The 25953-nt window shown below is 50.7% G+C and overlaps 1 protein-coding gene across 2 annotated transcripts in view; it reads left to right on the top strand.

Annotated features, from left to right (window-relative positions):
• Window positions 1-719: 719 nt before the first annotated feature.
• Window positions 720-25953, top strand: part of Ercc3 (ERCC excision repair 3, TFIIH core complex helicase subunit) — a 26202-nt gene continuing 968 nt past the window's right edge. Inside the window, exons 1-14 of one of the 2 annotated variants that reach the window (XM_023709708.1) lie at window positions 720-1161; window positions 1504-1709; window positions 2282-2518; window positions 4402-4451; window positions 4877-5012; window positions 5183-5347; window positions 5785-5989; window positions 7872-8186; window positions 10005-10189; window positions 15998-16200; window positions 18540-18636; window positions 19383-19499; window positions 22165-22285; window positions 23937-24024. In XM_023709708.1, the coding sequence (XP_023565476.1) occupies window positions 1134-1161; window positions 1504-1709; window positions 2282-2518; window positions 4402-4451; window positions 4877-5012; window positions 5183-5347; window positions 5785-5989; window positions 7872-8186; window positions 10005-10189; window positions 15998-16200; window positions 18540-18636; window positions 19383-19499; window positions 22165-22266 (2046 nt within the window). In that variant the 5' untranslated portion in view covers window positions 720-1133 and the 3' untranslated portion in view covers window positions 22267-22285; window positions 23937-24024. Of the gene's footprint in view, window positions 1162-1503; window positions 1710-2281; window positions 2519-4401; window positions 4452-4876; window positions 5013-5182; window positions 5348-5784; window positions 5990-7871; window positions 8187-10004; window positions 10190-15997; window positions 16201-18539; window positions 18637-19382; window positions 19501-22164; window positions 22286-23936; window positions 24090-25953 lie in introns of those variants that run through there. The other variant, XM_004626323.2, reaches the window with a different exon arrangement.

Consider the following 25953-nt stretch of genomic DNA (forward strand, 5'->3'; position numbering starts at 1 on the left):
TTCAGGTGTTTGCTCACATAACCCCAGAGACAGTCCAGGACCTTGCTATTTAGAATGGCTCTTTTCTGGGCTCTGGTTTTATCTTCCTTTGGAGCATTAAGCACTGGATTTATTTCTCCCTCTGACTTTTTATTGATTTTAATGTTGTCTTAGTTACTTTTCTCTCGTTGCTGGGACAAATACCCGACACTCAAAATGAAGGAAGGAAAGGTTTATTTAGCTCAGCTACTGGAGGTTTCAGTCCATACTCAGCTGGGTCCAACGCAGAGCAGCACATAGCAGAAAGCAACCTTTCATGGGGGAAGCAAAGAGCAAGAGTGCAAGGGAGGGGTAGCAGCAGCTCAAGCAGCTAGCTTCTCTTCCCACCTTACATTGTAACACAAATTACCTGCCCCAGGGTAGGGGAAGTACTCACACCTATGGGTACCTCCCAGTATTTACCCACCTATGGGTAATCCCAGCAGTACTAAAACCCATAATCCCAGTCTTGGATCACACATAATCCCAGTGGATCATGAATTAACACAAACTCTAGAAGTCCTCACCCCATGACTGCATGAGGCTTTGGGGGAACAACTAGACACAAACCCTAACAAATGTATTCGGTTGTTACAGGGTCTCACTATGTAGCATGGACCCACAGTGATCCTCCCGTTTCCAGCCTCCCCAGCGCTGGGATTACTGGCGCGGGCCACCACGCCCGGGCTCTGGCCGCTCAACCCAGCCTGGGGGACGGCTGGCGCGGCCGGTGGCGCTGGGGATCCAACCGTGGTCCCTGAGCTTGCCTAAGTTTGCCTAAGCAGGCACTTTACTCCGCTGAGTTATCTTGCCGGTTTCTTTTCTTAGAATTAAACTCCAGGAAGACAAAGAACTTAATTTCACCGTCCTATGGTAGCCACGAAAGCAGCTCGCCCGCCCACTCGGGAACTCAAGGTACGGCGCAGGTAAGAACGTCGGCCGCGCTCCTGCCGGAAGCGCCTGGGCTCGCCTTCGCCCGCCCCTTCCGCCCGGACCTGGGCGGGACTTCCTGCGTGTGGAGCTGCGCTTCCGGTGGGGCCCACCGAGGTTCCTCGCAGGGCGGCTTCGCGGTCGGCGCGTGCTGTCTGCCCTTCTTGGAGTTTGTCGTCGTTGACATGGGCAAGCGAGACCGCGCGGACCGCGGTGAGAGAGGTCGCGGGCGCGCTGCGGCCTCCCCGTTCTCCGCGCCCGTCTCTGCCGCTCACGGGCGGAGCTGCCCGGGCCGCTCCCCCTCGTCGCAGCGCCCGCCCGGCGGGGCAGAGGGCGATGCTGGACAGGGAGCAGCCCTGCCGCCTGGGCGGGTGGGAGCGCGGAGGGACTCGGGCTGCCAAGAGCAGCGGCCTCACTAGGAGGTCGGGGCGCAGGGGGGGCGTGGCTGCTGCCGGGCTCCCGCGAGACGCCGCCGGGCTCCCGCGAGATGCCGCCGCGCCGCGCGGAGGGACCCGAGGCTCGTCCGCGGGCTCAGCTTTGTGTCTGTGTCTGCAGACAAGAAGAAGTCCAAGAAGCGGCACTATGAGTACGAGGAGGAAGAGGAAGACGACACCCCTGGGAATGACTCTCAGGAGGCCGTGCCTTCGGCGGCCGGCAAGCAGGTGGATGAGTCCGGCACCAAAGTGGATGAGTATGGGGCCAAGGACTACAGATCGCAGATGCCGCTGAAGGACGACCACGCCTCCCGGCCCCTCTGGGTGGTGAGCGCCCGCGAAAGTCTGCGTCGTCGGTTACATTTTGGCACGGCCCTAAAAAAGCCAGGATACTGCCCTGCAAAGCCAGGAGGACAGCTTTCCTACGCAGTTCTGAACAGCCACGGGTACCTGTGCTGGCTGGTCTGACTGCTTCATCCCTGACCTTTCCTTTTACTCCTTCCATTGCTGTACCCATTAGGAAGACTTAAATCTGCATTTATGGTGTAATATTTTATGTCATTATTCTTCAAATTAGTGGCAGACATTGGTAGTCTGCCTTTTGCTCAGTGTAAGGTAATTAATGTTCTACTGTCAGTTGTAGATAAAAGTTAATTTTAGCTGCTCCCGGTAAGGTGGAGAAGATTTTCCTATGAAGATCAGTGGGAAACAGATTCTACTTTGGAAACCTTTTGTTTGTTTGTTTCTTCCTACTCTCCTGTACCTGACAAACTAACAGGATCCACTGTTGTCTGAAGAATTGGTTGCAAAAATTTCTCCTGATGTTGGGCAGCTTATTCTTTCTTGATAGTGATAAGGGGAAGTCTAACTGTCTGTTTTGTTCACCTGATGTTTGTCAGGCTCCTGATGGCCACATCTTCTTGGAAGCCTTTTCTCCAGTTTACAAATATGCTCAAGACTTCCTGGTGGCTATCGCAGAACCGGTGTGCCGGCCAACCCATGTGCACGAATACAAACTAACTGCCTACTCGCTGTATGCAGCTGTCAGCGTTGGATTGCAAACCAGTGACATCACTGAGTACCTCAGGAAGCTCAGCAAGACTGGGGTCCCTGATGGAATTCTTCAGTTTATTAAGGCAAGAGGGGCCCTGTGCCTGCCTCGATAGTGTGGGCAGAGTGGGTGTAGGAGGCGCATGTTGTTACCCAGAGACAGCCATGAACACGTGCCCTCGTGCCTCCTGGGGGAAGCACACTCACTGATCACCCTGACTGCTGTGCCTGCAGAGTCAGCCTTGTGTTCTGGCCGAGGCTGGGTGTCTGAGCTGCTCCCAGGCGTGGGCCCTGAAGTGGTGGGAGTGCCGGTTTGGGCACCTTCTGGACTGGGTTACCTGGGAGCACATGGGTGCTGTTGTAGCCTGACTGTGCTCTTCCAAAATGTGTGTGTGGAAGCCCCAACCTTCAGTGTGATCGTATTTGGTAAGACTAACTGAGGTCCTAAACGTGGGACCCATCCAGTAGGCTACGTGTCATGAGACACTAGAGAGCTGTGTCTCTCTTCCTGTCCTGTTAGTACACAGTAAGAAAGTGGTCATCTACAGGCCAGGAAGAGAGCTGCCACTGGAAACTGAATCCACTGGTACCCCGATCATGTGCTTCCTTTTAATCTACAGAACTTTTAAGAAAATAAATGTTGTTTAAGCCCCCCAGTCTACGTGGTGCCTTGTTATGGCAGCCTGGGATGACCAATAAAGGTGGCGAACTGAACGCTAAATATCTGTATGGACCCATAGTCAGTGAGTTCATTAGGGAAAGAGAAAAAAAAAGAACTTCAGATGTTGAAGTGGAAAGGGTTCCATGAGAACCGAGGTTGAACATGGGTGAATGCTGCTCAGAAGAGATGGATGGTGGCTTTTGTTGTCCTTGGGTGATATCACAGGAAGTCTGATACAAACCCTGTTTTTGGAATGATACAGGGGTGCCGTGGGCACCCAGTCTCAGAGAAGCTGATAAGAGGACTGGAGGGAGTTCCTTGTTGTGATGTGGAAGGGTGCCCTGGCCCGGGGAGAGCACTCCTGAACTGAGTCTGCACCAGCCTGCACACAAGGTGTGGTCTTGGCTGAGAGCTGCCTGCAGGGACATGGCGTGGGAGTAGGCTTGTGCTACTAGCATTACGGCGGCAGCGCAGGTGGCAGCTCAGGGTTAGAGTGGGAAGTGTTCATAGCTACCGCACAGTGCCTCTCCGGGATTCCCTCCTTCTGGTAGGAATGGGAACCTGGGAGCATTTAACCCCATTTCCTACCATTTGGGAAGCTTATATTTGAGTTGGGAAATAGGAACATAGGTAGGAAGGCCAGCAGACTTTGCATCTTATGTATCCTGCAGCTAAGTACTAAGCTCCTACTCAGCAAGCCATGTGCTGGGAGCTGCAGTCGCGCTGATGTGGCCGTGGGCTGGGAGGAAAGGGAAATAGGAAACGCCCCAAGGCTTTCAGCAGTGTTTATAGATTACGAGATGTGCACGAGCATTAGCCGGGCAGGAGGAAAGTTTTGTTGTCAGTAAAGCAGAAGCCGGCCAGGTGCCACACACTTGTGATCCTAGCCCTCGGGAGACGGATGCAGGAGAATTGACACAAAATTGAGGCCAGCCTGGGCCACATAGTGAGTTCAAGTCCAGCCTGAACTACATAGTGAGACCCTGTCTCAGAGAACAGTAAAGCCAGTTGAAAAAGCTCCACAAGGGGGGCTGGGGAGATGGTTCAGTAGAATAAGTGCTTCCCTGGCAAGCACAAGGGTCTAAGTTCAAGCCCCAGCTCCTCCAAAAAAAAAAAAAAAGAAAAAGAAAAAGAAAAAAGAAAAAGCTCCACAAGGGCAGACCTAAGAGCTTTAGGTTTGTATGTTGGGTTTTCCTAAAGATTTTCAACTCTGCTTGCTTGGTGGGTGGTAAAACGTGACCAGTGGGAGGTCACTACCGGAGTGTCTCGTTGCTGATTTTGCCTCTTTGGTGTTATGTCTACTTGCAGTTGTGTACTGTCAGCTATGGGAAAGTCAAGCTGGTCCTGAAGCACAACAGGTAAGAGTACGTGAGAGGCTTATCCAAAGTATTTCCCCCCCTCTGTATACCAGGAGGGAAGAAAGGCTGTGGGCAGGAGCCGGTGTTAGTGCGCCAACATCTTGCTCCCTGCTTTAGGGGAGATAAAGCACAGGTGAAAGGAACAGAAATGTGGCCCAAGCAGGAAACCCATTTACCAGCTGCTGTGTTCTCATTTGTCACAGAACTGGGGCTCTGACACCTGCTGACTTGATTTCGGAGTAGGGATTTCCCCACAACTCTTGCATTATTTTATGACCAGCTCATAGCTCCAATTTAACACAGAGCATGGGAGAGAAAAAGGGTCATGAGGCTACTATTTCCAGATCACTGAATCAAATTGGTGGTAAAATCCTCTGGAAGTGGTGTGCTGGTCAGTAGGAACCACCTTCCTCCCCTTCTTATAGGTACTTTGTTGAAAGCTCCCACCCCGATGTCATCCAGCATCTTCTTCAAGACGCTGTGATCCGGGAATGCCGCCTGAGGAATGCTGAGGGAGAGGCCACTGAACTCATCACAGAGACCTTCACAAGCAAATCTGCTGTGCGTGGGCATCGGGGCCACCTGGTGGCTGGGTGTGGGCTCGCTCCTTAACCCAGCACTGCCCATCTAGTAGCCCCACTGTTTTCTTCCTGCCTTGGCAACTTGAGCTCTTGCTTGGTAACAAGAGGGTTCAGCGTGAGCAGGTCCAGAATCCTATCTTTCTCCTACAGATATCTAAGACGGCAGAAGGCAGTAGTGGGCCTTCTACATCCCGGGTGACAGATCCACAGGGCAAGTCTGACATCCCCATGGACCTGTTTGACTTCTATGAGCAAATGGACAAGGATGAGGAGGAAGAAGAAGAGACACAGACAGTATCCTTTGAAGTCAAGCAGGTTAGCGAATGGTCCTGAGCTCCTTTCCCAGGCAAGTGTCAGAGCTAGTCCTTTCCTACCTCACCCCCTCTCCAGTCGGCCAGGGGAGGGCCCCTTTGTGTTCCTCAGTTGCCCTCGTGACCTGAGGGCTGTCACACTGTTCCTCCTGATGGAGTGGGAGGCCTGGTCCTCGGCCTGGGCGCCCCATCTGCACAGCTTCCTTGAGATGAGAGAAACGGTGTCTAGGGACCCTTTTGCTTCTGATTAATGCTCAGTGTGAGTGTTGCTAGTTGAGGTTACTTTTTTTGTGCTTTTGCGTAGTTGTCAGTGAGGCAGATCAAAATTGTATTTGTCTAGATAAAATGCAGTTTTTGACCATTGGTAGAATATACGTTGGTTGTGAGCACATTTTGCCATTAACAAGATTTTGATACTTTCTTTACACTGTCTCTCCCCAGGAAATGATTGAAGAACTCCAGAAACGTTGCATCCATCTGGAGTACCCCCTGTTGGCAGAATATGACTTCCGGAATGATTCTGTCAACCCTGATATCAACATTGACCTGAAACCCACAGCTGTCCTCAGGCCCTATCAGGAGAAGAGTCTGCGGAAGATGTTTGGGAATGGGCGTGCGCGCTCAGGGGTCATTGTGCTTCCTTGTGGTAAGTGGGCTGTGACCGAAGAAGGTGGCCCGATCACCGTGTTTGATTTGCCAGTTGTCATTTCCTGTTCCTCTGCCCCTTTCACTAAATTGCACCTTGCCAGTGAATGTCCAAGGTCAGATAATTCCTTGATTTGTGTGTGTGTGTGTGTGTGTGTGTGTGTGTGTGTGTGTGTGTGTATTTGAGGGGTCTTACAGTGAAGCCCAGGCTAGCCTTAAAGTTGCAGTCTTCCTGCCTCAGCATCCCGAGTACTGTGTTTACATGGGTGTGCTATTGTGCCTGACTTTGCTTGACAGAGTATTGGGTGCTTGCTGAGGGAGGCCTCAGCTGAGACCATGGTTTTTGAATTTGGGTTTTATTTTTTTGTAGTTAGGACAGGGTCTGCATAGTCTCATTGTGTAGATTGGCTTCATAGTGACCCTCCTGATGACAGGCGCGTGCCACTGTGCCCAGTCTCAGTCTCCATCTCAGTGTGCCCTGTGGGCAGGGCCAGCACAGAAGGCTGGGAATTGAACCCCGGCTGCTGCGTTCTGCCTAAGCAGGCACTTTAGTCTGCTGAGCTCTCGGGCTGGCCCTGAGGCCGTGGTGAAGAACCTATGACATCTGTGTGTGCTGCGGTGGGCTGCTTGTTTGCGCTCCTGGGGCACAGGTGTCATTCAGCCAGGGGGACTAGTGGTAAACAGAGTGGCTAAGAAACCTGCCGTATCTTGCACAGTGGTAGAAAGAAGAAAGCTAGAGTGGGTGCCGGGTCAGACAGTGGTGCTGCAGGTGCTGTGAGTTTTTTTATTCTGTGGAATGAGCCTCATGAGGCATTGATTTAGAGGCTCCCTTCCTTGTGTGGTCCCTTGCTTGTTCCTGGATGGCTTCTGTGGAGGCATACGGCTAAAAAGCAGTTCCATGATACCTTTTTGATCTTAGTCCTAAGTAATGTCAGTTCCTCGCCTGGCTCCTCAGCTTGAGGCCATAGCATCCTCACCGGGCACTGCACCTCGACAGAGTTTCCAGGGTTGGGTCTCGGACTTCAGCTTTCTAGTGGGGTTTTTTGTTTGTTTGTTTTGTTTTTTTGGTCTTTTAAGATAGAGTCTTACTGTGTATTTCAGGCTGACCTCGAACTTGCTGTGATTTTCCTGCCTCAGCCTCCCTGGTGTTGGGATTACATGCATTGTGCCACCATACCCAGCGCATTTGCTTTTTAAAGTTTTGTGGGTTATCTTGGTGGTAAAGGAGGAAATGATGAAGGCGTTTGATCTTTATCATAATCTTCAGGGAGAGGGGTAAACCTGGGAGCGCTTGAAACGTTGTCTTTTCTGTCTTTGCGAGCAGTGTGCACTTAGCGCTCTGAGCGCTGCTTTCTGTGTAACAGTGACTAGCTGTCACTTGCTGTGTCCTTTGTAGGCTGAGTGCTTCGTGTGTGGTGTCTGCGTCAGTGTCCCACAGCCCCTGGCAAGAGGGTTCTGTTTTCTGAACCCAGTGCCTTCACACTGAGCCACATTCCCAGCCCTTTTATTTTTTCATTTTGAAACAGGGTGTCTCTCAATTCCTAGCGTGCTGGAATTACAGGTGTGAACCACCCAGACGAGCGAGGTCCTTTCTCTTGCTTTTCTATCTGTAACGTGTTGGTAACAGGGTGTCTCCTTTCGCTGGTTGGTTTTGAGATTTCACCATTTCAGGAGTACGCGCGTGAGAGCTGTGAAAGGACCCGCACCCAGTGGTGCTTGCTTGCTTGGGAAGCAGGCGTTTCGTGTCGTAAAGAGAGAAGCAGGCTGCAGCAGGAAACGTCTCGCAGACAGCAGTGGTGAGGACTGCTGTGAGAAGTGGCTGAGGTCCCTGTGCCGAGTCATCTGCCTGGCCATGGACAGGCTCTCCCCTTGGTTTCTCCTAGGTGCTGGAAAGTCCTTGGTTGGTGTGACTGCCGCGTGCACTGTCAGAAAACGCTGTCTGGTGCTGGGCAACTCGGCTGTGTCTGTGGAGCAGTGGAAAGCCCAGTTCAAGATGTGGTCCACCATCGATGACAGCCAGATCTGCCGCTTCACCTCGGATGCCAAGGACAAGCCCATCGGCTGCTCCATTGCTATCAGCACTTACTCCATGCTGGGCCACACCACCAAAAGGTCGTGGGAGGCGGAGCGAGTCATGGAGTGGCTGAAGACCCAGGAGTGGGGCCTCATGATCCTCGACGAGGTGCACACCATTCCAGGTGAGCAGGCCGGAGCGTGCTGTCTGTCCTTGTGCGGGTGAAAGCGGACTGCATTATGGCTTGGGGGAGCTGCTGTGCAGTCCACTCGGTGAGCTGGAGATGCTGGCTCGGTAAAGCTTTTAAAGGGCGTCGAAGCCCAGGACTGGGTGGTGTCAGGCAGCAAGTGGCTGTTCACATTCTTACCTCCCCTAATCCCTGGTCCTGAGAAGTCATTTTTTCTTCTTCCATTTCTCTTACTGCTGCAGTTCAGCATACCTTACCCGACTTTTATGGTTCTCTGAAGCCAGGCTGGGACCACTGCACTGCTCTTGGGATAGTATTGTGTTTTCTTTGAAGGCTGACGAGTTGGTCCTTAGAAGGACCTTAGAGGACTTTGTCACTGCTTCAGAAGGGGACAAGAGTGGACAGTGTGACTCTGGCTCCTGTATTGAAATTTAAAACAAAAATTGGGCATTCACCATATGTTCCAATCAAAACTTCTTTGTTTCTGAAGCAGCTTTACTAACTCGTTGATGTGCTGTACAATCACCCATTGTGTGTACAGTCTAGTGGGTTTCAGTCATTTATGGTGTCTTGCACCACTCACTATGATCCAGTTTTAGACCATCTCCCTGGACCCATATAGTCTGTCCTGTTTTTTCCTTTTTTTAAAAATGTATTTGGTACAGGGTATCGCTACGCAGCTCAGACTCATAGTGATCCTCCTGTTTTCAGCCTCCCCAGTGCTGCGGTTACAGGCGTGCGCCACCATTCCCGGTCTCCGTGGCCAACTCAGCATGCCTGGAGGTTGAACCAGAGTGGCGTGTGGTGCCAGGGATTGAACCCTGGTCCCTGTGCTTGCCTAAGCAGGGACTTAGTCTGCTGAGCTATCTCACTGGCCCTCCCTGTTTTCTTTGCTAGCTGTAGGCAACCACTGAACTTCTTCCTGTCTCTAAATTTACTTTTTCTGGCAACTTTCATGGGAACAGATCATTTTCTTATGTTTGGTTTTTTTTTCCTTCTGTAAAGTGGTTTACCCATCTGGTAGCATTTATCAGTAGTTTGTTCCTTCCCTCACTGTAAGCAGACTTTTTTTTGAGACAGGATTTCACTCTGTTGCCCAGGCTGGTCTTAAATTCCTGGGCTTATGTGCTCCTCCTATTTGTTTAAAATTTATTCAATTTTTTTTGTGAGTCCATGTTTGCAGTCCATAATGATTACATTCCTTGTGTGGAGTTGGTATATTTATATAATAGCACACAGTGGCAGAGGCAAGTAGAGGGAGAGCAGGCAAGGCTGGAGCAGAAGGACCTGTCAGGGCAGGTCTTGTGGCAGGCACCTTGTATGCCATGGCAGAAATCTTAGCTGCTAGTCTGAATGGATCAGAAACCATCTAGAGGCAGAGCAGACGCTTATCTGAGCCTGTCCATGAAAAGATCCCTCTGGCTACTGAGCTGAGAACAGACAGAGGAAGCACTGTGGGGACAGTGAGATGAGCTTGGAGGATCCCGGCAGGGTTGGCCCGTGAGAGTGAAGGAAGATGAAGGCAGCCTGACTTGGGACAGGCAGTGGAGGCCACCTGTGGGATTGGAGGAAGGAAGAGGCCAAGGGTGACACACAGGCTTAGGCACGCGCAGAGCAAGGGTGGCGTGGGTATTCATTGAGGTGGGGAAAGTTAGGGAAGAGACGGTCACACATGTGACTTTAGACGTGTGATTTGAGCTGCTACACATTAAGGCAGGGGCCAGAATGTTAGGTAATGGGTGGAAGAGGTGGAAAGTTGCCAGACTCCATGTGGTGTGCTGCTGTTTGTGACTGAGTCCTCCCACTGCTCCCCAGCCAAGATGTTCCGCCGGGTGCTCACCATCGTGCAGGCCCACTGCAAGCTGGGTTTGACGGCAACCCTTGTCCGGGAAGATGACAAAATTGTCGACTTAAATTTTTTGATTGGGCCCAAACTCTATGAAGCCAACTGGATGGAGCTGCAGAACAATGGCTATATTGCAAAAGTCCAGTGTGCTGAGGTAAGGGGGTTGCACTGGGGGTGCCTGGGAAGGGCTTCTTCCATGGCCAGAGAATCAGGCCAACCACTTCTTCCTGCAGGGTGCTTCCTAACCTGAAGGGGGCAGTGTTATGTCTACTTCATAGCTGAGTGCAAGAAGAGCCTTTCTCTGGGTCCCCCAGTCAGTCATGAAATCAGGATGCTGATGCAGGCCACCTCCTCCTGTCAGTGAGCCTCTGGGATGATCTATCCATACATCCTTGGGGGTGCTTCCTGGGCGACACCTGAAGCCACTCCCATTGTCAAAGCCCTAGATAGACTGTGGCCTTGATCATTTTCTCTCTTTTGTACGGGGTCTCACTACACAGATCAGACTCTGTAGTGATCCTCTTGTTTTCAGCCTCCCCAGCGCTGGTATTACAGGCATGCACCGCCACGCTGGGACACTGGCTCAGGGCACCTGGGGGGTGGATCTGGCGCTGCATGCGGTACCAGGGATGGAACCCTGGTCCCTGCACTTGCCTAAGCAGGTGCTTAGTCTGCTGAGCTATGTTGCTGGCCCCATTTTCTCTCTTTAGAATACCTTTTACTAATACTATTTTGTAGTATATATCTATACAGATAGATGTTCAAAGTCCTCGTTTGGGGCTGGGGAGATAGCGCTGCAGTCTAAGCGCCTGCCTGACTAGGGTAAGGACCTAGATTCCATTCCTGGTCTGCATGCCGGCTCAGGGTTCCCGGGTGCTCTGTGCTGGCCACCAAAATTGGGCATTGTAGTGCACCCATGTGATCCCAGTGCTGGGGAGCCTGAGATAGGAAGATCACTACGAGTTTGATCTGTGTAGTGAGACCGTGTACTAAATAAGTAAATAAATAAAAGATTAAAAAAAAATCTTTGTTCAAATTTAGATCTTAGGGGCTGGCCAGATAGCTCAGTGGACTAAAGCGCCTGCTTAGGAAGAGCACAGCGGCTAAAGTTAGATCCCCGGTGTGCCGTGCTGGCCCCGCCCCGAGGGCATGCTGAGTTGAGGATTGAGGCTGAGTGTGGTTGTGCACATGTGTAATCCCAGCACTTGGGAGGCTGAAACAGGAGATTCACTATGAGTCCTATCGTCGTACTGAGCCCCTGTACACCCATAGACCCTGTACCAAATACATGAAAAAAAAAGTTAGACCTTGGAAGGAACAACCAAAAACTCCTTTGCAACACTTCACTCAGTGTGAGAGTAGGGTGGCCTTTGTCCTGAAAGGTGGGGGGCCTCTCGGAGGTGGTGGCTGTGATGAGCCTGGACAGCCTCTCCGTGATGAGAAAGCCCTCGCCCTCCCTCTGTGTCTGTGGGCTCGCCACCCGCCGAGCAGCGGTGTTGCTGGCACCTCGGAGGCCTTCTCCTCTTCTCCACTTGGGTCTTCTTTCCGCTTGTTGCTGTAAATACCATCATTGAACTTGGGTTTGCTGGTCTCTCACTTTTATTATTTTACCACCTATCTGTGTTTGCCTGTTTTTATTTTAAAGAACTCATGTAGGCAGAATCAGGTCAAAATGTCCTTTTACACCTTCTGTCTTTTCTCAGTATAGTTGTGCCTTGTGGAATGAGTATATTTCTTGGGTGCTACAGGTGGCTGGAGTTCATTACTTTGAAGCACAGTGCAGTATTCCAAGGTAGAGGTGTGCAGTTGGGTGAGGCTGGAGTACTGCGTGGCAGCAAAAATAGCAGTCTTCTCTGATGTTGAAGACAGTTGAGTTGCCAGGTTGTTTTCCTGAGAGCTTTATTGGGGCTTCATTTACACACCAGTGCTGTTCATCCCTTGCACGCTTCCCACCCCATCCCTCAATTCCTCCAATCCACGTTTAGGGCATTTCTAATACTACAGAGTTGCCGTGTGTCTGAGTTTCCTTCCGCGTGTCAGCAGCACAAGAGAAGCCCTTGAGAGTGGCCTGCCATTGAACTCTGGAGGCTCCAGTGGCTCCAGATGTGGCCAGTGGGACCCCTTCTTGCTGGCTTCTGTGTCCTTGGCGCAGCCCATCGTTCTTTGAGCATGACCTTGCGTTCTGGCACAGTAAGGTGCTCCAGCTTCATCTCATGCCTTCTCTTCTTTGGCCCTGAATTCAGCCATTTCTTCAATGAGAACTGGGTCCTGTCTGTACTAAAAACCAGCATCTGGGTCCTGGGAGCACTCATGACCGTTAGGTTGTGCCTGCTGTGCTTAGTCACTGGGCAGAGCTAGGAGGTGTGCTTGTACCTCGTGTGTGTGTGTGTGTGTGTGTGTGTGTGTGTGTGTGTGTGCACCTGCGTGCACACATCTGTACCTTATCTGCTTCTACACACTAAAACCATGACTTTATGATGATACGTTTGGTGGAAACCAACACCACAGTATTTTTCTAACTTTCCCTCTTTCCATGTTTATAATTCCTTTCTGAGACAGTAAGAACTTTACAATATGGTTGGGCTCTAGAATTCTAGAATATGACTATATATATATATTTCAGGGTTTTTAAATTTTTTATCTATTTACTTTTTGAAATAGGGTCTCACTGTCATAGTTGAGGCTAGCCTGGGACTCACTGTGTATCCTAGGCTGGCCTCCAACTTGAGGTGGTCCTCCTGCCTTAGCCTTCTGAGTTCTGGGATTGCAGGCAAACACTACCATGCCCAGCTTGGAGCTTCAGAGTTGCTAAGTGGTACCACTATGATAAGTAAAACTAGAGTTCAGTGTCTGACTTCAGTTTGTCTGTGGCCTCAGAGTACATAGCTCAGCATTTTGTTTTAGTTGTTGAAAAGCACCGTGGTTTATGTGGGTATTTTTTCCCCTCTTATGTGGCTGGAATATTTTGGTATGTATTAAGGTTGATCTTTTTTTTTTTTTAGTGTATTTAGTGTGGGGCCTGCAGGGTCTCACTACACAGATCGCACTCATGGTGATCCTCCTGTTTACATCCCCCTGAGTGCTGGGAGTACAGGCGTGCGCCACCACCCCCAGTCTCAGTCTCCAGCTCAGCATGCCCTGGCTGCGGGGCCCACACAACAGGCAGGGAATTGAACCCCTGGCCCCGGTGTCTGCCTAAGCAGGCACTTTAATTCACTGAGCTATCTGCCTGGCCCTTAGGGTTGATCTTTATTTTTACTTTCCTACACAAAAGAGCCACATTGTAGACACTTTTTGTACTGTTCCTTTTTTTTTTTTTTTTTTTTTTTTTTTTCTCTTATAAACAAATCCTTAAAATCACTGTTTGTTCTTAAATATCTCTTCACTCTTTTTTTTTTCTGTTTTGTTTTATGGTACTGGGGACTAAAACTAGGGCCTCACAAGTACTAGGCAAGACTGTAATGCTGAGTTACATTAAAAATTTTTTAAATTAATTAATTGATTAAATTTTTTTGCAGTAGGATTTTGCTGAGATTCCCAGGCTGGACTTAAACTTGCAATCCTCCTGCCTCCCCTGCCTGAGCAGCTGGGGTAATAAGTCAGCGCCATCACACCCAGCTTGCTCAGTAACCTTTAGAGCAGCAGGGTGTGCCCCTGCAGGGCCATTCCATGCTTCTTAACTTCTCCTTGCGTGTGCATTTGAGGTGGCCAGATTTTGCAGTTAATCTGAGTGTGGTGGTATGTGGACTCCCAGCTGCTTAAGTAGGTTGAGGCAGGAGGATCGCTTTGAGTTTGAGGCCAGCCTGGGCAACTTAGTGACACCCTGTCTTGAAATAAGCGGTGAAAAGGGCTGGGGATGTAGCTCAGTGGTAAACTCCCTTCGGATACAGTCCCTGGTGCTAAGAGCAGAATAAAAAGACCATTAAAATGGAACATTTTGCATTTGTAAACAAGCCTGTGCAGTGAATAATGGGGGGGAGGCATTTGTTTATTTATTTATTTGGTACAGGGTCTTGCTCTACAGCTCCGAGTCTTGGTGATCCTCCTATCTCAGCCTCCCTAGTGCTGCGCATAGTGGGGTGGATGATCACTGACGGCCTTTGAGCAGTCTTCTTGGCTGCCCACACTGTTCAGAGTGCTCACTTTGTCCCCCCGGGGTCACCTCTCCCCTTGTCAGCTCTGTGGAAGCGGAGGCCCTGACAAGGAGCAGTTGGTCAGTTGCTGGAAGTCGCATGATCACTGTCTGCCGAGACTCACGCGGGCAGGAGGGTTTACCCCAGAGCCATCATGTGCTGCTCAGCTCCGTTAGGACTGGAGAGATTTTAGGGTGCACAGAAGTCTTTTTTTTTTTTTTTCTCCGAATGCCTTCAGGGCAGGTTTGGCTGGCTTCAGTTGTGGGGATCGAACCACAGCAACCTGAGCCTGACTGTTTTGCCGAAGCAGCCACTTAAGGAACTGAGCTAAGGGGCAGGCCCCCAGGTGCACAGAAGTCTTACTTCCTATGATTGATAGTAAACTTAGGAAAATACTCAAATAGGGCTGGAGAGTTGAGACAGATGGTTTGGTTGGTCTTTTATAACATGGCCATAGATGTACCATGCAGTGTTGGCCTATGTTGTTGCCACGGTGGGAGAGACCTTTCCCAACTGCTTGTGGGGGTCAGGGGCAGTGGTGTGGCCATCATGGTCATTAGTTGTATCATTGGGGAGCATGCCTATTTTTATTTATTTATTTATTTATTTATTTATTTTTGTGGAAACGGGGCTTGAACTCAGGCCCTTGTGCTTGCCAGGGAAGCGCTTATTCCACTGAGCCATCTTCCCAGCCCCTAATGCCTATTTTTAATTCCTTCCATCCAGTGGTACTTTGTCATTATGAGACTCCACTTACAAATAAAGACAAGCAAGATAAAAGATACTATCACAGGAAGTAGGGAGAGCTTTCTCAAGTGGGAAGGATGTCAAGTGATGGAGAGGGGCGAGAAGGGGATGGAAAAGGAAATTAAGACGTGTTAACTCCATACAGGGAAGCTAAACACAACTATTGACTGCCTATCAATAAAAAGAACAGATATACAAGTGTATATTTATAGTTCATTCTTTTTTTTTTTTTTTTTTCCGGAACCGGGGATTGAACTCAGGCCCTTGCACTTGCCAGAGAAGTGCTTATTCCACTGAGCCATCTCCCCAGCCCCTATAGTTTATTCTTAACTGCAGTAGATTTGTCTGACGACTCCCAGTGGGTGCCAGTAATCGCGTATGGAACCAAATCCTATAATCAATGCCTTTTCCATTTTAGCTAAGCACTTCTGCATTATGGCTGCGCTTCTTGCAATGTGAAGTAGGCAGAAAAATTAGTGTGAACTATTTTCCTTCATGTTTGCAGATTGGAGGTTTGTATTTGTCATAGATTTTAGCAACCTTAGCATGCAATTCTGTTCTGTTAGGTTGAGAACTGGCACCTTTTCACTTAAAGGGAATCCTTTAGAACTTCTCTTTGGTGTGTCCAAATTGGGTGTATCGCTGCTTTTGTGCCGGGGGCCATGATTAAATAAAACAAGGGTGACTTGAACAGACCTGCTGTGGCACTTGGGCAGCTGATCGTAGAGCTGCGATGCTTCCCAGATGCTTCGCAGGCAGGTTGTGGTACAGGGTGGACAAAGCCGTCGTGCCCAGGGTGGACATCCTGGGCAGAATCTCGTGGCTTCTCCTGCGATTGTGTTATGCTGCTGAGAACAGGTACAAGTTAAAATGTGTGAATTTCTGGAATTTTTAATATTTTCAGGCCACTGTTGACTGCAGGTAATTGAAGCCACAGATAAAGGGATTGCTGTATATTAAAATATAATTCTTATACCTTTAGTGTTATTATAAAGCTAATTCTGCTAAGTGAGTGGGCTTCCAAAGTTTGTAAGTATGTGATGCTTAAACTTGCAGATGACTCGATTCTTACTGCCTCCCAGGTTTGGTGCCCAATGTCGCCCGAGTTTTACCGGGAGTATGTGGCAATCAAAACCAAGAAACGAATCTTGCTCTACACCATGAACCCCAACAAGTTCCGAGCTTGCCAGTTTCTGATCAAGTTTCATGAAAGGAGAAATGATAAGATTATTGTCTTTGCTGACAACGTGTTTGCCTTGAAGGAATATGCTATTCGGCTGAACAAGTAAGAATCAAGCGTTTAGAGTTGCTGTAGGCCAGTTACCATCTCCACTGAGAACGAAGAAGGTGCCTGTTTCTTTCTTGACGTGCTTAGGAGTGTCTTGGGATCTGTGCGTCTGGGTCTCGAGCTCCAATTCCCAGGAACCAGGCAAAACCGAGAAGCAGACGGTTGGAGTTAGAGCTTGGAATGCATAGAGAAGGGGAGGCTGGTCATGTGAGCCCAGAGAGCAGAGGGCGAGCTGAGCTGGTGGGACGCGATGTCAGATCTGGGCTCCAGAGGCGCTGTAAGGGGGCATCTGAGCTCTCAGGCTGAATGAGCACTGCAGGCGGAGTGGCCCCTGAGCAGGGTGGCCTGTGGGCTAGGAAGGCACGGTAAGCCGGGCTAGTGTCCAGGTGTGGCCCAGCATCCGGACAGGAGGCTCGGGGGCCTCTTGCAGTGTCCTCACCAGTCCAGAACCCGTCCCATGTGTAGAGCCCGCAGTGGTCAGCTGCCTGCATAGGAAGTGAGAGAGGCTGTGCCTTTCCTGTGGGCGCTTTGGGTGCCCTGAGGGGTGCCACATGCAGGGTCCTGGGCAGAGGCAGATCTCAGTTCTTTTGAAGGTATGGTCAGGGAGCAAATAGAAATTGGCCCCCACCCCTTTCCCTTTCCTTTCCTTTTTTTTTTCAGCACTATTGGTGTTCAACCCAGGGCCTTTGCACTGAAGTGGGGATTACCAAAACTGAGAAGGACTTTAAAGGCAGGGGTTAAAAACAATGAAACCAAAAACACTGGAAGAAAAGAGTGTAGGGGTCTGGAGAAAGCTTCACATGCGGAGCCCTGAGCTGCATCTCCAGCCCTTTTTATTTTTTAAGTCCCCACGTTGCCCAGGACAGGCTGGAACCTGCAGTCCTCCTGCCTTGCCTCCCCTGGGCTTAGAGGTGGGTGCCACTGTGCCCATCTCTGAAATTGTATTTTTGAAATTTGGTCACTAAGAAGCCAGTAGGCTCTTCTGTACTGCTCAGTGTGCTTGCCGACTTGTGCGCTTCACTGTAGAGTGACTGGCACTTGGTAGTTTGTGAAGAAGCTGCCAGGTGCTGCCGCATCCTAGGTCTTTTCTGTCCTCCAGGGCACCAGCATGTGGGAGGGAGGGAGCGCACACCCTGAGGGTGCACCGCCTGCCGTGCTGCACTCTGTCTCGTCCTGCTCTGCCGGCAGCCTGGGTGCTGCCCTTCCCTGTCGGAACCTGCAGGGCGCCTCCTCCAGCGTCCTGCAGATGCAGAGGGCCAGGCCTGCTGTGGTGGGGTCTCTGCTCCTCGTACCCCCGGGCCTGCTGTCGGCCACCTGCCCCCACGCTGCACCTCCAGTGCACCTGGGCTCTCGCTGTCCGGCCTTCTGTGTCTTGCACAGAACTATGGCAAGTCGCCTTGGAAAGTTGCTCCGTGCTGTCGTTCCCCCGCCAGCTCAGGCTGCCGCTTTCTGTGTGTTAGCGGAGTTACTGCGCCTACATCCTTCTGCTTTTCACCATCCAAGGTGTTACCCGTTCTGCTCATCTCCTCTTATTTCTTCTGCTCTCCTTATGAAGTTGTGTCCTGTTAGTCCTTTGCTGTCACACTAGTGTGGATTTAAGTGAGGCAACAAGAAGGTGTCTGTATTTACTGCCGTGTCGCAGCCATCTCTCCTCCCCCTCCCTGCAGTGTCCATCCAGATTCCCCCAGTGAGACTCCCACAGCTCACTCCTGGCTGTAGCCTCCTGCACATCTGCTGCAGGGGATGTTTATCTCCTTGGCGCTGTCCGTGCCAAGCCAGCCTGACCCAGGGAAGGGCAGCCAACTGTGTGTAGTGGAATGATAGCTACAACTTTTGTTTGTAACCTTGTCTTTTTTGTACCTACCCATTAAATGTAGAAAGTGTTTTATTTTTATTTCCTTCTGAAATGATTGTATGGATCCTAGGCCTTGCTTCTTAACTTCTAATAGAATGGTTTAGACCTAAGAATTTTTTTTTTTGGTACCAGGGATCAATCTCAGGACCTTGCACTTACCAGGCAGGTGCTTATTCCACTGAGCTATCTCCCAGGCCCAAGAATGTTTTCTTTGCAGCATCTACTTGGGCTTCATGAAAGTGAGGATCCTCCTTTGTATAAACTTTGCCTAGAGGACAGATGTTGAAGCTGGAGAAAGTTCAATGGAAAAAGAAAGGAGGGAGTCCCTAAGAGCGGCAGGCCTGGACCTAGTGTGAGGGATGCTGGGGTGCAGGTAGGGTGGGGCTGCAGTCAGTGCTGGTGTGCAGCCTGATGGAGAGTAGAGTGAAAGAAAACGTGGGTAACCAAGATATGATCTGGTCTTTCTGTGCTTCTTCTCCAGACCCTATATCTATGGGCCTACATCCCAAGGAGAGAGGATGCAAATTCTCCAGAATTTCAAGCACAACCCTAAAATCAACACCATCTTCATATCCAAGGTTTGTGTGGCACCATGGAGGGTCTGGGATTCCTGGACAGTGAGTTGGTGGTGTTGGTTAGGGCCAGGGCTGGGGCTGATACCTGTGGGCAGTGGGAAGTGGGAATTCGGATGAAGCTGTCAGTTGGTGCTGGGCTGCCTCTGTCCTGGACCTAGGCTCCCGTAGTGGAGGCAGGCCCAGCTGGGCTCCGGGGCTTTCCCCTGCCCCGGAGTCAGTGAGGTGAAGGCACCCCTGAGGCCCAGAAGTAAGAGCTCCCTGCCAGGTGATGCGCCACGTCCCACATGCTGGGGAGACCCAGCCATCAGGGCTCCATGGAGGGGCAGCCCAGGTTGCATTGTCCTGCGTAGCTGCTGCCAGCCTTGCTGGGCGCCGGGTAAGAGTACGGGGGCTTTCAGAGACCAAGCAAACCAAGCAATGGCAGGTGAGTGTGCTGCCCCCACACCCAGCGAGTCAGTCGGCAGTGGTGTGGTTCAGGCTCTCGGGCTCACTCGGTCTGAAGAAGCCTGTCTGAGACCACTGCTCCACCCTGCCTGCCACAGAAGGACCTTGGTATGAGGGAGATGTGTTGTTGTGCTTGTGCAGCGCTGATTTAAATTTAGGCCAGGGCTAGGGATGTAACTCAGTGGTAGACGGTGTGCTTAGCATGCCCAATGTCCTGGCTTCTACCCCCAAGTGCTATTAAAAAAATAAATAGATAAAAATACATAGTTTTGAATTCTGGGCCAGTTAATTTTTTTTTCTTGTAGGTAGGTGACACATCATTTGACCTGCCCGAAGCAAATGTCCTCATTCAGATCTCCTCTCACGGTGGCTCTAGGCGGCAGGAGGCGCAAAGGCTCGGGCGGGTGCTCAGAGCCAAAAAAGGTAAAGCCTTCTTTCTGCTGCTGGTGGGCAGGCCCAGGGGCTGAGGCACAGTGATTTCCAGACGGCAGCTCTGTCCTGGGACTGGGGAGAGCCTGAGGGGAGAGCGTCCCAAAGCAGGGACCAAGAGCTCCCGCCCTCAGTATCTTTAAGGCTGTGAGGGTGAATATGGGTTATTTTCTGGGCAGCAGCCTGGAATTGACCCAGTGCTGAGGGCTGGGCAGTTGGAGCTACAGTGCTTCTTGGGGGAGACAAGGAAGGGCCACAGTGGATGTCCCATCGGGGAAGGAGAGGGTTTGGCTGGGCAGCAGGGATAGATAGGCAGGATTGCAGAGGGAGGGGAGAAATCCTGCCGCCCGGGCTCTGATTGAGGACGTGCAGACTGCTTAAGTAAGGGGACCCCAGGCCCCATCATGTGGCCTGGCAGCGCCTGACACGCTGCAGGTAGGTGGTTGCACCTGCTGCTGTGGCTGCACACCTCCTGTGGCAAGGACACAGGCCTGCCCTCTCAGCATTTGGTTGTTGCCCCAGGAGGCATCTGGACTGCTAGGATGTTTGAAAATGGCAAGATTAGTGTGATACCTTACTCAGATCTGTTTGAGAGGCAGCTTATGATTACAGTTAACATGACAGAATACAGTAGGTTGCTAGATAGCCTAAATTTTAAAAGTTGACAAGGAGTATAGCCTACTAGCAAATACAACAGTAACTTATTATTTGTTCCATGCTCTTCACCATGTGGAAAGCAAATCTAGTTTAAAAATGCATTTGACTTTAATTAGAATTACATTTTCTTGGCTGAGGAGATAGCTCAGCAGTCTAAGTGCCTGCCTGGCAAACACAAGGAGCCAGGATCTTTTTTTTGCGGAACCGGGGATTGAACTCAGGCCCTTGCACTTGCCAGGGAAGCGCTTATTCTACTGAGCCATCTCCCTGGACCCTGGACCCTGGACCAGGTTCGATCCCTGGCACCTGATGCCATGCTGGCTCCATCCTAGGCCTGCAGAGCCACCACCATAGCTGGGTGTTGTGACACACACACCTGTATCCCGGCGCTGAGAGGCTGAAATGGGAGGATCACTGCAAGTCTGAGCTGCATCGTGAGACCCTGCACCAAATACATGAGTTTTTAAAAATTACATTTTCTAGGGCTCGGAAGATGGCTCAGTAGAATAAGCACTCCTCTGGCAAGCGCAGGGGCCTGAATTCAATCCCCGGGTTCTGCCAAGAAAAATTACATTTTTTTAGTGAAAGTGCTATTTGAATATGATATTTGGTCACTTTATGTATCTTTGAGCTCCTATAAGACAAACTTTGGATTCTAGGTCAGTTTTAGGTGCTTAACCTGCTGACATTTAATCTGAAAAGCAGAAATGTGTGATTTTCCTGAAGGATCAGGCTTTTTAGCCTGAAATATTTTCTGTAATAAAATTTCTATAACAAATAGGGGTTTTCTTTCATTTAAAAGTGGGATTTTGAATGCCTGTAATCTATGTAAAGTATATGCTTAGTGGTTTTTTCCTTTTTTTTTTTGTCTTTTTGAGATAGGGTTTCACTATACAGTACGGGCTGACCTTCAACTCACCTAGTAGGCCCGCCTGACCTTGAATTCACAGTCATCCTGCCTCAGCCTCCCACACTTAATGGTTTTTAATGTAGTTACAAAGTAATTTCTCTTCACCTAAGAAAGATCACACTTTCCTTGTTAGCAGTCACCCCACATTGCCGCTGCCCCCCGCCCCCTGCAGCTTTTGATCTGAGACAGGGTATCAATATGCAGCTCAGGCGGGCCTTGAACTCACAGTGGTCCTCCTGTCTTAGCCACCCAGGCGCTGGGATCATAGGCGTCTGCCACCATGTCCACCTCCTATGCCCCTTGCTCCTAATCACCAAACTGCTTTTGTCCCTTTGTACTTACTATGGACATTTCATGCAAGCTAAAATAAACATTAGTAGAATATTTTGAAAAGGATTAGCCAATTGCCAGCTAACCCCCTGTACGAACGTGTTGCGTTTTGTATATCCATCCCTCTATTGATGAGCCCTCGAGCTTCCGCCGTTTTAGCTCGTGGGATAGTGGTGCTGTGATATGCACGCAGACTTCTGTGTGGATGTCTTCAGTTCTCTTGGATATGTACCTGGGAGTGGAATTCCGGGCTTGTATAGTAATGACTTACTCACCAGCGGGGTGTGAGAGTTGAGTTTCTCTCACAGCCTGACAGGAGTTGTGGTTATCTCTTTCAGTCTGCCGTCGGGTGGAGGCCAGCTAGTAGCGCTTTGTGGTTTTGGTTCGCGTTTCGCGGTGGCCCTCATTTTGCTGATGCTCAGTGGGTCACGTGGTTCCTGGCCATTTACTTACTGCTGTCGGAGAAATGCCTGCTCAGACCCTTTGCCCAATTTATGATTGGTTGTCTTGTTGGTTGCGGTAGTTGGTGGTATGTTCTGGATACCAGTGCCTTGGCAGGGGTGCCTGGCAGACTTTGCACGTTCTGGTTCTGTGCTTGACCTCTTGGGTTTCTGTTCTTAGACGCACAGAAGGCTCTATTGGAAGTCAGGTGATCGTGCCCTGCCCGCAGAGCTTTCCTGCTCAGTGCTGCTTCTGAGCCTCAGACCCAAGCCGCCTGCCTTCCCCTGGCTGATGGCATCTTTCTCCATGGCTTCTTCCACAGGGATGGTTGCGGAGGAGTACAATGCCTTCTTCTACTCGCTTGTGTCCCAGGACACGCAGGAAATGGCTTACTCCACCAAGCGACAGAGATTCCTGGTTGATCAGGGTTACAGCTTTAAGGTAGGTCTCGCGGTGACCTTTTCAGTACTGCCCTGCAAGAGAAGTGGGCGTCAGCGTGGGGCACGCCTTGGATCTGACTCCTTTGTCTCTGCATGAATTGCTAGGGGCATCACTAGTTACTGACGAATGGAGTGCGAGCCTAGCAGCGCTGAGGTGCTGGGGGTCCATGGCCAGCGCTGCGGCTGAGCCCTTGGGGTCCCATTCCAGGGACATAGTATGCAGCCCCGACAGCAGAGTTGGCCCGTATTGCACACGAGGGCTCTGCATGGTGTGGGGGCTCTGAAGCTTGTCCAACATTCACTGTCTAAGATGTTTACTTTTTAAAATTTGTATTAGTGCATGTTTACAGTATGTAGCGATGACATTCATCAGGGAGTTGGCTCAGGTATGTGACATACCATCACATGACACACCTTCACACATGGCATGTCTTCACACATGACGCGCCTTCATTCTGTTCACAGCCCTTCCCCTCCCACCATCCTTGGTGGCCACTTTCCTTTTGACATAACTGTGATGTTTATGACAAGACTTAGTGTCACACAGGACTTCATTTGTGGGAAGGAAGTTCCCTGGTGCTCCACCAAAAGGGTGTTCCTAGAACGTCTGGTTCTCAGGCTTTCAATTGTCAAAAGGCCACCTGTTCGGGAGCTTGTGTGCGTGTGTGTTTGTGTGTGAGTGTGTGTGTGGTAGGGCTGGGCCCCAGGCCTCTTCTACACAACCCCGAGCTGTGCCTACAGTCCTCAGTGATGTTCCTTTAGGAGCTGGTGAACACTTCCATTAGTGGCCTAAGACAGAGGTGCGGGCTGTCTGGCCTCTGTCCTTCTAGTCACAGGCAGGGACACTTCAGTCCCCCCAGGCTGGACTAGAGCACAGGATGCTTGGATTTTAGAGGCTTTGCATTGTGACTTGTTATCGCTCTGCATGAGTCTTCTGATGGCAGCACCGTGGGTAACAGAAAGTGACACAGTCAGCCCAGGGAGAGGCACATCTGTGTTGGCCGAGCTCCTTGCTCCAGGCAGCCAGGAAGTCCCGAGAGTGGTAACCTAGAGTGGTGGAGCCCAGCAGGCGGGCCCTGCTGTCTGCACTCTGGGTATCTGGCCACCTGAAGGACTCAGTCAGACCCTTGTCCCTGACACGTGGCCTCAGTTAACATCATGAGAATTGGCGTGGGATGGCTTTCTGCAGGGAGAGGCAGGCCTGACAGTAAGTGATTGCTGCAGACACGGAAGCCCAGCTGTCTCTGCTCGCTTACAGAAGTGCTGGCTGGTAATTCTGGACGGGCTTCCGTCACTTTGTGGTTACTGTCACTGGAAGTGCAGGGTTCAGGTGCAGTGTGGCGAGGCGTGCTTGTCAAAGGGTACCACCTTGCTTCTCTGCCCTTACATGGGGCAGGACAAGAAAACCACGCATTTGCCAGTCACTGAGGTTCCTGTCAATCTTCTGAACAGGGCCATTAGATGCTGCGTGCAGGCAGCAGATCCCTCCAGAGTCCCTTGTCTTTCACTAGGCTGGTCCCTGGAATGCTAGGGAGGAGCGCTGCCTTGTTGGCTACCTGGCTGGCTGGGAAGGAAGTGAGCAGAATGATTAGCCCCGGGAGGAGCCAGCTGAGGGGGAGAGGACAGAGACAGAGCTGCTGCTGGGTTTGCAGGTGATCACCAAGCTTGCTGGCATGGAGGAGGAAGACTTGGCGTTTTCCACAAAAGAGGAGCAACAGCAGCTCCTACAGAAAGTCCTGGCAGCCACTGACCTGGATGCAGAGGAGGAGGTGGTGGCGGGAGAGTTTGGCTCCAGATCCAGCCAGGTGAGCGTGCGGGTGAGGCTGCAGGTGTCAGTGTTCCCAAAAGACAGCGTGAGATGCATACACACGCATGCAGCCCTGTGTACGTGTGAGCTGGGAGGGGGGAGGTGCTTAGGAAACAGCAGTGTGAAGAGAATAATAGAGAAACAGCCCCGATCACCTTTTTCATTTATTCAGATCTGCTCAGCATTTTATGTGGTATCTCAGGGACAGTGCTTCTCTGCCCCCCTTGTGGTACTGGGGTGTGAACGCGGCCTTGTACGTGCTGGGCGAGCCCTCTGCCACTGAGCTACATCCAGCCTTTGCTCCTTCTCTACGTGTTTTTGTCTGTACTAAGTCTGGAGTGAGGATTTGTGAGTCTTGATGTCGAGGCCCAGATGGGCACACACGTGACCACAACTTCTCTCCAGCAGGCGGCTGGGCACCTGTGTGGGTGACAGGCCAGGAGCTACTGCTGGCTCTTCCCTCAGTGATCCAGCTGAGCCTTCCAGCCTGTAATCTGGGCCTGAGGATTAACTCATATAGTCGCTTAAATATTTATTTTGAAAACTGTAGTTCTTTAAGAATACTTCACCTTTCATTTATATTTACCGAGTGGCTGCTGTGTTGCAGGTAAATGGAGTGTGTACGACGAAAGAGCGTCTTTTTTTTAAATGTATTTGGTACAGGGTCTCACTATGCAGCTCAGACTCAGTAATCCTCCAGTTTTCATCCTCCCCAGGGCTGGGATTACAGGCATGCACTACTACGCCCAGTCTCAGTGGCTGGCTCAGCGTCCTGGGGGCAGTGTTGATGGGGCGCATGGTCCTGGGGATCGAACCCCGGCCCCTGTGCTCGCCCAAGTACACTGTGCTTAGTACACTGAGCTATGTCACCAGCCCTTGAAAGAGCATCATTACAGAGCGCTCACCAGGCCCTTCAAAGAGAAAAGGGCCGTTTAATTGTGTGCTTTGGAATATAGTTGGTCAGCAGTGGCTCCCACAAGACAAGAAGAAGATGGCTGTCACCCGGTCAGGTGCCGCCCTTTTTCCAGACTCAGGCTTTCCTCTCGCCATCAGGAAGTGGTCTGTACTGAAGCTGCCTTGGCCCTAAGGTGCTGTCAGTCAGTCTTGTCCCCCAGGAGAGACTGTGACAGGCATGGCACCAGTGTCCCGTATGTTCCCCTCTTACTTCTTTTCACACTACATTGGCACTGATGTAGTTATCCCTATTTTACAGATGTGTTCATTGAGGCAGACATTCAGTGTTTGCCCAGGGTCTCCTAGTAAGAAGCAGAGCCAGGACTCAAGCCCAAGACTTAATTTTTTAATTTTTTGAGTTTGGTCTCATTATGTTGCCCCAGCTGGCCTTGAACTCTGGGCTAAAGGGACCCTCGCATCCCCATCGTTGGAGAACCTGGGACTGTCGTTGCCCTCTACCATGCTCTACTTAGCCCCATGTCCAGCTTGGCCCTGCCCTGGGCTCTCTGGCTTTCTCCTTGGTTCAGAGCATATTATGTGGCATCTCAGGAACTTTAAGGAACGTCTGCCCTGTTAAAGAACTGTTCAGAAATTGTCACAAAAAGACTATATGCCATTGTGGTTAAGTCTTAATCGGGACTGAGTTTAATCCTGGGCATGGTGGTCCATGACTATAATCCCAGCACTGGGAGACTGAGGCAGGAAGATTGGTATGTGTTTGAGACCAGCCTGGCCTATGCATGAGTTCAAGGCCAGGCTGAACTAACTGCATAGTAAGACCTTGTCGAGGATGGATGGATGGATGGATGGATGGATGGATGGATGGATGGATGGATGATGGATGGACGGAGGGGTGGATGGATGGATGATGGATGGATGGATGGATGGATGGATGGATGATGGATGGA

Source organism: Octodon degus, unplaced genomic scaffold (genome assembly GCF_000260255.1).
Source record: "Octodon degus isolate 3935 unplaced genomic scaffold, OctDeg1.0 scaffold00014, whole genome shotgun sequence".
NCBI lineage: Eukaryota > Metazoa > Chordata > Mammalia > Rodentia > Octodontidae > Octodon > Octodon degus.